This window comes from Buteo buteo, chromosome 4, assembly GCF_964188355.1.
Source record: "Buteo buteo chromosome 4, bButBut1.hap1.1, whole genome shotgun sequence".
Taxonomy (NCBI): Eukaryota; Metazoa; Chordata; class Aves; order Accipitriformes; family Accipitridae; genus Buteo; species Buteo buteo.
In genome coordinates, this window is record NC_134174.1 from 26894095 (window position 1) to 26908752 (window position 14658).

The window sequence follows — 14658 nt, forward strand, 5'->3', positions numbered from 1 at the left end:
TCCCCTCCCCAGGCAATAAACAGCGTTGGCATCACCGCCACGAGGTGCTCGGTTGTGTCCTGCCACCGCTCGGGGCTCTGTCCCCAGCACCCTACGCCTGCCTGGGACATCCTAGGACCAGTGACAGGGATGGCAGGGCCATGGGGACCTGGAGGAGACACATGGGGACCTGGGAAAGTGACAGAGATGGCAGGGCCATGGGGACACTTTGGGGGTGACAGGACCATGGAGACTCTTTGGGACAGGGCCACGGGGACACTTTGGGGGCGACGGGGCCACAGGGACCCCTCAGGGCAGGGCCATGGGGACACTTTGGGGGTGATGGGGCCATGGGGACACTTTGGGGGTGACGGGGCCACAGGGACCCCTCAGGGCAGGGCCATGGGGACACTTTGGGGATGACGGGGCCACAGGGACCCCTCAGGGCAGGGCCATGGGGACACTTTGGGGGCGACGGGGCCACAGGGACCCCTCAGGGCAGGGCCATGGGGACACTTTGGGGACGACGGGGCCGCAGGGACCCCTCAGGGCAGGGCTATGGGGACACTTTGGGGGCGACGTGGCCACAGGGACCCCTCAGGGCAGGGCCATGGGGTCACTTTGGGGGCGACGGGGGCATGGGGACATTTTGGCGGGTGACGGGGCCACAGGGACCCCTCAGGGCAGGGCTATGGGGACACTTTGGGGGCGACGGGGCCACAGGGACCCCTCAGGGCAGGGCCATGGGGACACTTTGGGGGCGACGGGTCCTCTTTGGGACAGGCCCACGGGGTCCCCTGGGGGTTGGCAGGACCACGGGTCCCGCCGGGGTCCCCTCAGGGCCGCCCCTTTCCCCGACCAGCCAGACCTTCCCCCTCCGCCCCCCTTAAAATGGCTGCGCGGCGCCGCCGTCGCTCTCCGATGACGCAACAACCCGCGCCGCTCCCCCCCCGGAAGGTCGCCGCGCCGCCTCTTCCCTTCCCTCCTCCCCCCGCCACTCCCAAGATGGCGACGGCGGCCAGCCGCCGACGTCATCAGTCCGCGCCGCGCTCCGTCGGGGAAGGCGGCGGAGGGCGGCGGCGGCGACGACGACCGGCGCTCCGTCGGGGCGGGCGGGCTGAACGGAACGGCGCGGCCCTTAACATGGCGGCGGCGGCCGAAGACGAAGAGAGGGCGGCAGCCGCGTCGGCGTTGGGTTCCCGTTCGCCGCCCTCAAGATGTCGGCGGCGGCCCGGTGGCGCGCGGCGTGACGTAGTCAGGCCCCGCCGGCGGGAGGGGGGCGGGGGAGAGGCCGGAGAGGCGCAGGAGGAGGAGGAGGAGGCGGCGGCGGCGGCGGGACCGGGACCGGGACCGGCCGGGCCCCCGGGGGGGGATTTAAAGGGACCATGTCCCCGGCGAGGCGGCTGTTGTGGAGGCCGGAACCGGGCAGGAGGCGGCGGGGGCGGCGGTTGCAGCAGCAGCGACGCCGCTGAGGAGGAGGAGGAGGAGGAGAAGAAGAAGAAGAAGAAGAAACAGCAGCAGCAGCCGCCCGGTGGGCCTGGCCCCGGGGGACCGGTGGGGTGAGTACCCGCCGGGGGGGGGGGGGGGGGAGTGTGTGTGCGTGTCTGGTTCGGCCCGGTGGGAGACAAAACGGAGCCGTTACCGGGGGACCCGCGGTTGGGCTGGGGGGAGGTGACGCTGACCCCCCCCTCCCCCGCCTCGTACCGGCTCCGTCCGGGGTGCTGAAATGGGTTTGGGGGGGCCCAGGTGTTTTTTAGAGGGGTTCAGGGTCTGAGGTAACCGGGAGGGGGACCCAGGTGTTCGGGGCGGGGGGGGGGGGGGCGTAGGGGGAGCCGGGGGTCCCGGGGACGGGGGGGATGGGGGTGTGTGGTGGTGATGGAGGGGGGACCCAGGTGTCTGGGGGGGGTGTCTGTGTTGAGGAGGGGACCCAGGTGTCCGGGGGGGTATAGGGAAGGAGAGGGGGGTCTGTGTTGAGGAGAGGACCCAGGGGTTTGGGGGGGTCTGGAGGGAAAGGGGGGGGGCTGTGTTGAGGAGGGGACTCAGGTATTTGGGGGAGGTCTGGAGGGGAGGGGGGCTCTGTACTGAGGAGGGGACCTAGGGGTCTGGAAGGGAGGGGGGGGTCTGTGCTGAGGAGGGGACTCAGGGGTCTGGGGGGGTCTGGAGGAGAGGGGGGGTCTGTGTTGAGGAGGGGACCCAGGCGTCCGGGACTGGCAGGGGTGTAAGTACAGGCAGCGTGCAGCAGGTGCCAGGCGGCAGCACCGGGACGCCCAGTACCGAGCGGTGACGGATTTGGCATCCGCCGGCTGGGAATGTGGCAGGGATGGATCCAGACCCCTGCTAATTCTTCCCTTCACCCGTTCCCCGTGCTGGTTCACCTGTGCCGCGATCGCCGGCACCGTTCCTGCGCTGGTGGAAGGAGGCCGACCTCTGCCGGGCTCGTTAACCAAGGTTAAATGAGCATCCGGCGATGGGCAACCTCGTAATGTCCACCGGGAGCTTTTAATCTTCCCTCCTCCACCGGCCAGAGTGGTGTCGGAGCCAGCGGGGGGCTGTAAAGATGACAATGCCACGGTGTTTCACTGCATGCCGTGGATGGGCCGTGCTGGTGGGTTTGGCGGTGGGTTCGGGCACGGTGCCGGGAACGTTTCCTCTTCCCAAGCAGCTCGATGGCAGGGAGCGGGGTCGGAGCCCAGCCGGCACCGCCGCTGTACAGCATGAAGGTGAGAGCAGTGCCACCGTCGCTCGGAGCAGCTTTCGGCTCATCCTGGCATGGGTTGGCACCACTTGGAGCAGCTTTTGGCTCATCCCGGCATGGCTCAACGCTGGATTTCCCTCCTTGGCACATCATTTAGAGGAGTTGGCGCACGGATCGTCTCTGCTCAAAGCCACGAAATCCCCTTCTGACAGCACTGACAACCCCGCAGCTGAGTTCCCTGAGGATCCCAGCGCCAGCAAAGCCCTGCATCCCAACGAAAGCCCTTGGCACGGGATTTGCCAGCTTGTAGCCATGACCATCAGAGAAATGGAAGAGCTCCCTGGGGGATGTGTCCTTTGCTCGTTCAGTCTCTGGGATGGGGGAAAAAAACCACTTTTCTGCTAAACGAGCTCGTTAACACCGGGGAGGAATGTCGCCAATCGCTTGAGGTTTCCCTGTGGAAGGAAATTATCCGGGATCCCAGCTCGAGCCCTGGGAGCTTCCTGGATCCTCCCTGAATTCCTCTCGCATTGAAAACCGGAGCGCTTGCTCCCCTTCTGAGTTGTTTTTCATGGCTGCAATGTGTTTTGCATGTAAGCGGCGTTGGTGCGAGTATGCCGACGCTGCGCGCTTGGTTGTGGCCTGGGACGGAGGGGGAAAGACCAGCGCCATCCTCCTGCGTTGCAGCTCTGCTCTGCCATGCGAGGAAGAAGAAACCACGCTGGGAAGAAACACGCAGCTGGAGTCTGCCCGGTTCAAGTGCGCTGGGAGCGTGCTGGACCCTGCGATGTTGGCCATGACCTGGCACGGAGGGGTAAAAACTGGCGGTGTCCTCCCACATTGCGACTCTGCTCTGCCAGCAAGGAAAAAACAAAAAAAAAAAACACGTGGGGGGAAAAAAAACCACCCCTGTGGCTGGAGTCTGCCCGGCTTGAGTGTGCGGGACCCTGCGAGGTTGGCCGTGACCTGGCACGGAGGGGTAAAATTGGTGCCGTCCTCCTACGTCGTGATTCTGTTCTGCCATGTGAGGAATAAAAACCATGCAGAGGGGAAAAAAAATACACAGCCGCAGCCTGCCCAGCTCAAGTGTGCTGGGAGCGTGCCAAACCCTGCGCGCTTGGCCATGACCTGGCACAGAGGAGGGAAAACCAGCGCCGTCTTCCTGCGCCGTGTCTCCGCTGTGCCCCGTGTCTCTTCCGGGGAGGAAAAACAAAAACAAACCCCGCGGGGAAAAAACACGCGGCTGTAGCCTGCCTGGCTGAAGCGCACCGGGAGCGCACCAGACCCTGTGTGCTCAGCTGTGACCCAGCATGGAGCAGGGAAAAACCAGCGCTGTTCTCCTGCATTGTGGTTCTGCTCTGCTACAGGTTTCTACCAGGAAGGGGGGAAAAAAAACCACGCGGGGGGAAAAAATACATAGGTGTAACTTGCTTGACTGAAGCGCACCAGGAGCACGCTGCCCTGCGTGCTTGTCCATGACCCAGCACAGAGTGGGGACAAACTGGCGCCGTCCTCCTGCATCACGGCTCTGGTTTTGCCGTGCAAGGGGGGAAAAAAAAGCCCCCACACGGGAAAAACACGTGGTTGTAGCCTTCCCGACTCAAGCGTGCCTGGAGCGTGCCAGACCCTGCACGCTTGGCCATGAACTGCCACGGAGGGGGAAAAAAAACGGCGCTGTCCTCTTGTGCTGCAGGTCCACTTTGCCGCAGGCGTCTCCCAGAGAGGAAGAAAACCCATGCGAAGAAAAAAACACGTGGTTGTAGCCTGCCTGACTCAAGGGCGCCTGGAGTGTGCCGGACCCTGCACGCTTGGCCGTGAACCACCACGAAGGGAGAAAAAACAGTGCCGTCCTCTTGCGTTGTGGCTCTGCTCTGCCACATGTTTCTCCCAGAGATGAAAAAAACCTACACGAGATAAAAACACATGGCCAATAGCGTGCCTGACTCAAGCACGCCGTGAACGCGCCGGATGGACCCTGCACGTTTGGCTGTGACCCACTCAGCGTGGAGTGGGCAAAAAACCCCAGTGCTATTTTGCACTGTGGGTCTGCTCTGCCACAGGTTTCTCCCATGGAGGAAAAAAAAAAAAGCAATGTGGGGGGAAAAATATGTGGCCGTAGTCTGCCTGGCTCAAGCATGCTACAAGCGTGCTGGACCCCGCGTGCTTGGTCGTGATGAGATCTGAAGGGGGAAAAACCGGCACTGTCCTCCTGTGTCGTGGTTCTGCTCTCCCAGCAAGGCAAAAAAAAAAAACCACGCAGGGAAAAAATACGTAGCTGTAGCCACAGCCCACCCAGCTCAAGCGTGTGGTGAGCGTGCTGGACCCTGCACGCTTGGCCATGAACCATCACGGAGGGGGAAGGAACCAGTGCTGTTCTCCTGCATTGTGGCTCTGCTCTCCCTGCAAGGCAAAATAAAAAAAAAAAACCCAAACCAGAAAACCCCTCAGGGGAAAAAACACCCGGCCAAAGCCTTCCTGACTCAAGCGTGTAGCAAGCTCGCAGGGTAACCCACTGCAGAAACTCTGCCGGGAGCCGTTTGGCCTGGGGAAAGGCCCCTTCCTCTTGACTTCCAGGGAAGGCAGCGATTGTCCCCACTTAACCGGTTTAGCATTTAAATTGTCCCAATTCTGCTCCGCCTTTGCATGGCTCTGGGGCGATGGGCTGGGGGAAGGGTTTCCGCAGTCCAGCTCCCACCCTTGAAGCGAGCAGAGCTTGGGAAGCCAGCTTAGGAAGGGAGCAGAGCTTGGGAAGAGGCTTTTTAAACTTTACGGTGAGCGCTCGGGTCTTTTTAGGGTGCTGGTGCGGAGCGAGCCGGGGAAGAAAAGAAACTCCTTTTTTTTTTTTTTTTTTTTTTTTTTCTCCCCTGCCCTGATGAGCTTGAAAACAGCCAAGCGGGTTTTTGGGGAGGATGGTGGGTTTTTAGGCGCCGGGACAGCAGATGGATTCATCTGTGTTTTTTTGGGAAGGAAAAAAAGGGAAAACTTGGAAAAACCTGGGTTTTTTTGGTGAGTGTGGTGGGAGACGTGGCACCGATGTGTCCCCCCCTGTCTGCACCAGCTTGTGCTTGGTTGGGTTTGGGGTTTTGGTGGGTTGAGGTGCTGGTGGGTGATGTCGAGCGCGATGCCGGGGTGGGGGATTTGGTGTCATTCCCGGCACGGGAGTTTCGGCACAGCCACGGCAAGACACGTTTCGGTGAGAAAAGGCTTGGAGCGAGCAGGCAAGCGCGGTGCCAAAGGGATGCTGCGATTTATTGCCAGGGAAAGGAACTGGCGGTCCCCGAGGGATGCCAGGTGCCGTCCTGGAGTTGGCTCAGATCAAACCCACATCCCCCCCCAAAACCCGCAGCTTTTCAAAATAAACCCATTTTGTGTTTTTTTTTCACCCATTCTCACCTGGATGGATCCCCCTGGCTCAGGGATGCGCCGGGGTTTCCACCGGCCTGAGATGCGGCTGCGATTAAAAAGGCAAAACTCCGCGATGGCTTTTCTCCCCCTGGATCCCAGGTGCCCCTGCCTGTCCCCTGCCAGCTTTGCCGGCACAGAGTGCCTTGCAGTGCCTTTTTATTTCCCTGCAGCGGGGCGATGACACATTTTGGGGCGACTCCTTGCCGTTTGATGGCACACCGGGAAACACGGGGAGAAATGCCGGTGCCGAACCGGCTGCTGGGCTCCCATCCTGCTGGCACCGCTCGATGGGAGGCTTCTCCGACACTCCTTGCTGGCATGATGGATGAGCCACTGTGGCACGATGGGAGATGCGGTAAAAAGGGAGTGCCATGTGTGTCGGACTGGATTTAAGCTGGATGGTGGTTAAAGATGATGCTGCAATCCACTGTTTCCCCCCGGTAAGCCGGCATGGATGGCTTCATCTCGGTGGAGCATCCCTCATCCCAGCCCACTGGCACCAAGCCGACACCACGGCAAACCCCTAAACGTCAACAGATTTGGGGTTTGCTCCCCAAAAGCCCTCCATGGAATTGGGGGAAGTGTCGATGTGGCACCGCTCTTTGGGGCAAGAGCGTTCTGCCGGCACAGCGTCGGCATCGGGTGCCATTTCAGGGCGATGCCGATGGAATATCCGTACAAATCGAAGCCAGCCAGAGCTACCGATCCTCACAAAAGAAAGATGCCGGCGCGCGGAGCCAACTTACTTTTAATTTATTTAATTGAATTTCTATTTTAACTTCCTATTGGCAAACTAACCCACGTTGGCTCCGGGCGTTGTTCCCCAGGGAAGCGACAGGCACCGGTCGCTTTGGGGTGGGAGAGATTTCGGGGTGGCCGCCGGGCGTTGGGGTTTGCTCCATCATTCTCCTCCCTCGGCCCCCGGGGCGGGGAAACATCTTGCACCAGCTTGAATAATTCCCTCTTCATTTGCATTCTTACCTTGAAGGTATTTATAGTCTCTTCTCTGCCTTCTCCTTTCTCGCTGGGGTAAATTTAGCTCCTTCGCTCTCCTCCTGTGCCTTTATCCTCCAGCGGAGCTGATAAGCCCGGCTTTTTAGCGCCTCTTTCCTCTTATTTTTCCCTGCTCCGCCTGCTCGGGTCAGGATTCGACCTGGCATCTTCACCCAGCAGAGATGAGGATCCTGAGCACTCTTCTTTGTTTCCCATAATGATTTTATTTTTCAGCCTTTAACCTGCAGCTGCAGCAGCGTCGGCTGGTGGAAAGTGTTTTGGGGTGGTGGTTTGTTTTGGTTTTGGGGGGGATCCACACTTGAGCGGCCAGCACCTAGTTGCCATTTGAGGGGTCCCCAAACCCTTTGAGTGTCCCCCAGTGTGAAGGTACCATGTTGTCCCACCTGCTTGAATTCATCCAGGGAAAAGGATGCAGCACAGCATCCCAAAACCCCATACGTGCTCTGGTTTTGGGGTCAGCTACCCTAATTTTGGGGCAGCTGGTGGTGGAGCAGAGCTGCCAGGGGTGCAAACTGGCACCATTCCCAGCACCGCATTGTGGGGATTGAATTTTTTGAGGGATAAATAATGAATTTGGGGGTGATTGGGTTTTTTTGTGGAGTGTGTGGCAGAGGGTGGAGGGGGTGCTGTTCCCCTTGCAAATGGTGATGCAGAGGGGAGGAAAGAAGGTTCATACTGGGGAGAAGTGGCACCTTTTGGGGTCCGTTGACACTGGCAGGGACCTGGCACCGTGTTGGCTACCGGCAGCACCAGTTTTTGTGAGGGGGGAGTGATGGGACCTGATGTCTTGCCTGGCTCCAGGACGCTGAGAGCTTTGGTGACCATGGCAAGGCGCTGAGACCGTCGTGTTTCCCGGCATGGGCGCAGCCGCAACTGTTTCTCCTCCACCTTGGCAAAATCCAGTCTCTTTTCTAATTTTCTCCTCTTTTATCTTATTTCTTGTAGATTTTTCCGGCAGTCCCTGGCCGCCAACCCTCCCGAGTGCCGGCGCGGTGTTTTTTTCCGAGTGACACAGCACAATCGGCGAGGGATGGAGAAAGCTGTCCCTAATTTCTCAGAGCGCCAAGGAGATGGAGGCAGAGCCCTGTTAATGACACCAGAGCCAAACAAAGAGACTTTTCCTGCCCTTGAGTGCCCCCAAGGCGAAGAACGAAGAGCCGCTTTCCTTCAAGATGCAAAAAAGCCCCTGGAGAACCCGGCTTTATCTGGGACGTCGGTGGAAACAGAGACAGAGCTCGAGGAAGATGCTTTCTACGCTGGGGATGATCTGGCGACAATGAGCAGGGAGGGGAAGGGACCCTCCAGCACCGAGCTGCACTCGTTGCAAGAGGATCCCGACTTCTTCTCGTCGCTCTCCCGTCAGGAGCCCGACATCGCCCTGGAAGCACACGATGTGGCTGGTAAGTCCCCGGTCGGTGCCATTGGGGTGGATTCTTGGGGGACGGGGACATCTCCTGGCCCTTCGTGCATGGTTGGTGATGCTCGGGTTGATTCAGTTGGTTTGCCTGATGGTCGCGCGATCATGCTGGAGCGGTTTGCGGCGGGTGTTTGCTCTCTTGGCAATTCTCAGCATCTCACGGTGAAGTGGGAACCACGGTATGGTGAGAAACACGTGGATTTGATGGAAGGAGAAACAAGGGTGCAAATGCCAGGCCGGCATCCCTGTGCCCTTGTGCCGCCATCCAGCTTCAGCACCACAGACAGGCACGAAACCTGGCAGTGGGTCAAGCCGGCGGCATTTTGGAGACCGTTTATCTCCCCTGGCACAACACTGGGACCCTAAACTGACGGTGTCCCCAAATGGTGACACCTTGCCCGTCCTTGTGCTTCACTGCGTGTTGGTGTGGGACTGGTGCCGTGCTGGGAGGGAGCAGGTGGGTGCTGTGCCACGGCGGCGGTGACCCATGTGTTTTCGGTATTGCTGGTGAAGCCGCGGTCGTGCTGAGCAGAGCGAAACTGTGGCACCTGTGCCTGGCCTTGCTGAATTCCCCTCTTCTCGAAACGGAAACACTCCTCCAGCTCTGCTGAGGGTGTCTGTGCACTTGCAGGGTGAAGGGATCATCCTCTGCCCCACCGCTCGGTGCCAGAGAAGCCGTGCCGCCGGTGCTTTGTGGGTGCTGGGGGATGAGCAGCTCTGGCAAGGACTGGTTAGCCCCCAGTGCCGGCATGGAGCTATACTGGGATGCCCTTGGAATTGTGAAAACCTGCTGTACGCAGCGGCTGCTCTTGCAGGGGATGTCCCGTTATGGGGTGGGGGATCTCCGTCACCCGTGGGTGACCCTGTTGGGTCCATCCCTGGCTTGGCTCCAGGCAAAACTCTCCTCTGAGGGCTTTTGGATGAGCAGGGAGGTTTTCATAGAATGGTTTAGGTTGGTACGGACCTTCAAAGGTCATCCAGTCCAACCCCTTGCTGTGGGTGGGGACATCTTCCACCAGATGAGGTTGCTCAAAGCCCTCTCCAACCTGACCTTGAACACTCCCAGGGATGGGGCATCCACAACTTCTCTGGGACAACCTGTTCCAGTGTCCCACCACCTTCATTGTAAAAAATTTCTTCCTTAGGTCTGATCTAAACCTACCCTCTTCTGGTTTAAAACTGTTGCCCCTTGCTCTACAGGTCTTGATAAAAAGTCTTTCTCCATCTTTCTTATAAGCCCCTTTTATATATGGAAAGGCCACAGGAAGGTCTCCCCAGAGCCTTCGCTTCTCCAGGCTGGACAACCTCAACTCTATCAGCCTTCCTTCATAGGAGAGGTCCTCCAGCTCTTGGGTCATCTTTGTGGCCTCCTCTGAACCTGCTCTAACAGGTTCTTCTCCATGGGGCTGCTCTCAATCCCCCAGTTTGTGATACTGGGCATTGCTCTGACCCAGGTGCAGGGCCTTGCATTTGGCCTCGTTGAACTTCATGAGGTTCATGTTGGCCCACTTCTTGGCCCATCAGGAAGTCACGTTGGCCTGTCAAGGTCCTTCTGGATGACATCCCTTCCCACAAGGTATCAACTCAGTTTGGGGTCACCCACAGACTTACTGAGGGTGTGCTTAATCCCACTATCCATGTTGTTGCTGGTAATATTAAATAGTATTGATCCCCGTACGGACCCTTGAGGGACTCCAGTTGTTACTGGTTTCCGCTTGGACCTTGAGATGTTGACTATAACTCTTTGGACACAGCTGTCCGGCCAATTCCTTATCTATTGAGCGCAGCTACTGCAAGTTGTCCGCTGATCTGTAGATCCCTGGTTGTCTGGTGTCTGTCCTCTGCCTGCTTTGGAGGATTAACCCTGTCCTACCTCAACTTCTCCATCATTTCATTGCCAAATGCAGGCTGGGCGCCTCCACCATTCCAAGTCCTACCTGAACCCCTCCATGCATTTGCAACCCCCCCGTCCTTCCCCAACCCCATGTCGTCACCGGTAAACAAGGTGGGTGGTGGCTATGGATCCCACCACTGGCCAGTGATTTGCCTTGTTACTTGTCCCCTGGCTGGAGGGTGGCTTTTTCCCCATCTGGAAGTGGTAACAGCAGTGGAGTCGCGGCTGCGATTCCTCTTCAACGCTGCTTTCCCATAACGAGTTTGCCCATCTCCACAAGCACTGGTTGACTTAAAACCTTATCTCCTGGTGCAGGCGATCTGCTTGGTGAGCCCTCCTATTATTTACCCATCTTGTGATGGGTGGGAAAGGACCATGTTGCATCTGGGAAGCTTTTCAGCTCTTGGTTCCTTCACTGTGGTCAATGGGTGGAAAATTAGCTCCAGAGGATGGATATGGGTATTTAAAGATGGTGTTTAGAGGAGGAGGGAATCGATGCCCCAAAAATAGCGAGGGCTGTGTTGGGAGATGGAGAATGTCCCCACCTGGGTGTCCAACCTGGCTCTGGCTGGGTGGTGGGGCTCAGCTGGGGTCCTGGGGCGCTTCAGGTGGACCCAACTACAGCCCTGCACATGGGCAGACTTAAGGGGATGCAATCGGAGGGGCTGGGCAAGCCCCCGTCGCTGCTTTCGAGCTCGAAATGGGCCAAAACGGTGTCCAAGGCTGGCACGCTGGTCCAAGGGTCTTGTGGGGTGGGAAGACCCCGCACAAAGGCTTGCGGTGCCACCGACCTCAAGGATTTGTGGCTCTTCTGATGCCTCCACCAGCCTCATTGCGGCAAAATTACCCTGGTATCTGCTGAGTGCCGTTGACCATGAGCCAGAGGTGGTTTGGCAGCTGCCAGTAGGTTTTTGGAGCCAGGCAAAGTCCATGCTGCTGCTGGGAGGTCAGCAAGCAATCGCCGGGAGAGACGTTCTTCTCAGCGAGGGTGGTTTTTGGGGGTGCCGCTGGCACCGAGTAGCGCCGCTTGCATGCCGGAGAGCGCCGAGCCAGTGCCGGAGGGGCAGCATGCCCCGTGCAGCGCGACCCACAAAGGGCAGCGGTGTAGGAGAGGAGATGGAGGAAGAAAACCTACACCTCTGCTTGCCCCGGTGCCAGTGATCGTGGCAAACAAGCGGCGGCTGGGCTCTGCAGTGTGCAGGCTTGTTAGCAGAGGAGCGAGCACCGTGGCGGCTCGGGCAGCTGCTTCGTTCTGCCCGACTGAGCTTTGAGCCAGCGTGGGGAGGGGGAAGGAGCCGCTGCTGGGGATTTCCCATCCGCGATCGTGGTACCCGAACCGTCACCCCGTTTTTTTTTCGGCTGGAGGCACCGCAAGCGATGGGGGCTGGGTACCACATCCCATGGGGACCCTTCTCATGGCTTTTGGGTGGCCCTGTCTGCCCTCCTTGCTCTTCGAGGGGATGTTTCAGGCTGCTCACTGGGATTTTTTTGGGGTGCTGTGCCACACAGAGGCCCTTTTGGAAGCGGTTCGGGTGATTTGTTGTTGCAGACGGCAGCAACGGGGCCAGAGGTGCTCCAACCTTTACCCCCTTCCTATTTTGAGGCTCATCCCCGTGCCCCCCCCAGGGTGAAGCGGGGGGTGCCACTTCCCGTGGGACCTGGTGAGGTGGGATCTGAATCGCTGAGCCTTTATCTCCAAGCTGCGGTTCCCTCCTTGTTTCCCAAGTTGCCAGCACCCTTATCAACCCGCGCCCGGGGGGGGGGGGTGGGGGCGGTTTTCCTCCCCATATCGGCACAGGGATCGGCAGGGCGGTTGGAGCCGCGGTCAGTTGCAGCTCATCAACACGTCGAGCTTTTGCTTGGTTCTTCCTCCCTTACTACGTTTGTGGCATCGCGTTGGCTTGGGGCTGCCTGGGGAGGGGATGGTCCCCTCGGTTCTGCCCCCCCCTCATTCCTCCCGGTCACCCGGCTGCGTGTCCCGGCTGGCGATGGAGCACGAGGTCGGAGTTGTGGGACGGGAGGAAGGTTTGGAGGGGGATTTGGCGGCTGCGGGGCGTGAGTTGTGGTTGTGCTTTTGGCTGCACGTGTGGGAGGGGACGGCACCCGGCTCCTCCTTGTGCCACGAGGTCCCTGATGCAGGGACTTTGGGATTGCCGTGGCAGTGTGGGGTGTCACAGGGTCCCCAGTTTGGGGACATCTTGCTTTGGGGACGCCGTGGCAGTGTGAGGTGTCACTGTGGTCTCCGGTGCGGGGTTGTTCTGCTGTGGGGATGCCGTGGTCATGTGGGGTGCCACGAGGTCCCTGATGCAGGGATATCTTGCTTTGGGGATGCCGTGGCAGTGTGGGGTGTCACAAGGTCCCCAATTTGGGGACATCTTGCTTTGGGATTGCTGTGGCAGTGTGAGGTGTGACAAGGTCCCCCAATATAGGGACACCCTGCTATGGCAGTTCACGTTGTCTTAATGTCCCTGGCGTAGGGACGTGCTACACCAGGGATGTTTGTGGCTGTCACAAGGTCCCCGATGCGGGGACGTCCTGCTCTAGGGATGATGTGGCAGTGTGTTGTCACCAAGGTCCCCAATGCAGCAGCGTGTGGTGTCACCAAGGTCCCCAGTGCAGGGACATGCTGATCTGGGGATGCTGTGACAGTGTATGGTGTCACCAATGACCCTGATGCAGGGACAGCAGGGTGTTCTGCGGGTGCTGTGACAGCGTGGGGTGTCACTACAGTCCCCGTGGCATCGTGCAGTGCCGCAAGGTCCCCAACAAGGGCTCGCCACGCTCTGTGGATGGCAGAGCCCCATAGCAAGTCGGTGCCGTGGGCTCGTGTACCCCCAGTGCCCTCCATCCAGGAGCTGCCATATTAATTAACCAAATTAATCAAGGCAAAACACGCGTCAATTTAATATGAGATGGGTAGAAGAGAGGAAATAGCGTTTGCGGTCCTGGTGTGAGATTATCGACCCCAAAATCTGCCCTTCCTGGCACTGGAGCTGCCAGATACGTCTTGATTTAGTTAAATCTTCTCTTTTGTGCTGTATAGTATGTTCAGTCACCAGCACAGGATCCGACCGAGCTACTGAGGGTCAGCATCAGGCTCCTCTTCTGCTCCTAGCCGCATCGGAGATGGGGTTTGATTAGGTCTCGATGTTTTAATATCCCCAGGGTTGGCCCTGGCTTTGCAGGACCAGATTTTATCCATCATATTATCAGACTAGAAAGCCCAAACTGATGCATGCTGTGAGGTTCGACCATGTGCCAAACTGGGACAACTGGGAAAACACCCAGTTTAGGTACAAACAGCTCGTGTGCTTTAGCTAAAAAGGAGTGTTTTCATCCCAAATTGCTTTAATGTCCTGCTGCCCACCCGTGATGGGCACCCCAGGGCTTTCCCATGCTGCAGGCGGTGAAACCCAGCCGCAGTGTCGTTTATTCCCAATTTAGAGCTCTTTATGGTTGTTTTGATTGCGATCGCGGGGAAGCCACTCTTGGTTTAGTTTGGGGCCGTTTCTAGCTCTGGGGGGAAAAACGGAGCAGGATTTTCTTTTTTTTTTTTTTTTTTTTTTTTTTTTTAGGATCCAGGCGACTAAATAAATCCACCGTGTCTTTTTTTGGGAGGCGACGTGAAAGGGCTGGCAGAGAACCAAAGCCCACAGGCTTGTTCGGCACCGTGCAGCACCCTGCGCTGTCTGGTCCTCTTGGCAGGAGGTTTCTAGCAGGAGCAAACCCCCCCAAACCCTACCACCTTGGGGGGAATCACCCCTTTGAGCTCCCCCCCAAGGATGCTCAAGCTTTTAGAGCATCAGGCGGTGTGGCTGCTTGGGAAGCTGGAGATAGGGAAGTTTTTACAGACTTTTTTTTTTCTGCCTCATTCAGGAAGAGACGATGCTGCGGAAGGGAGGTAGGGGAGGTGCTCATGGCTCCGGGGTTTTAATTTATACAGGTCTGACAGCGAGGACAATACCCAAGATGGACTGCATGTGGCAGGGGCTGAGGCTCAGCCTTTGTCCCACCTCCGTATCCCTTTTGTTTCTCCACCTATTTTATTTCCCCCCCCCTTCTCCTTTCTTTTTAATCCCTTCTTCTGTGTCCCCTCTCCATCCTTCTCCCCTTCCCCCTCCAGTCTTGACTTGCAAGAACCGCTGTCACGGGCCAAGAGTCTCTTTTGATTCATCCCTCCAAGCACCATTAAGGAGCTCTTGAAGTTGAGATTGCTTCTGGGAAAGGCTGATCCTGACGCTCAGAGATCCCCTC

General features: G+C 58.4%; 1 protein-coding gene across 3 annotated transcripts in view; it reads left to right on the plus strand.

Annotated features, from left to right (window-relative positions):
- Positions 1–1090: 1090 nt before the first annotated feature.
- The window catches only part of WIZ (WIZ zinc finger), a 58274-nt gene continuing 44706 nt past the window's right edge, over positions 1091–14658 (plus strand). For 2 of the 3 annotated variants that reach the window (XM_075025246.1, XM_075025248.1), the window contains exons 1-2: positions 1091–1538; positions 8039–8493. In XM_075025246.1, the coding sequence (XP_074881347.1) occupies positions 1123–1538; positions 8039–8493 (871 nt within the window). In that variant the 5' untranslated portion in view covers positions 1091–1122. The remainder of the gene's footprint in view (positions 1539–8038; positions 8494–14658) is intronic. The other variant, XM_075025247.1, reaches the window with a different exon arrangement.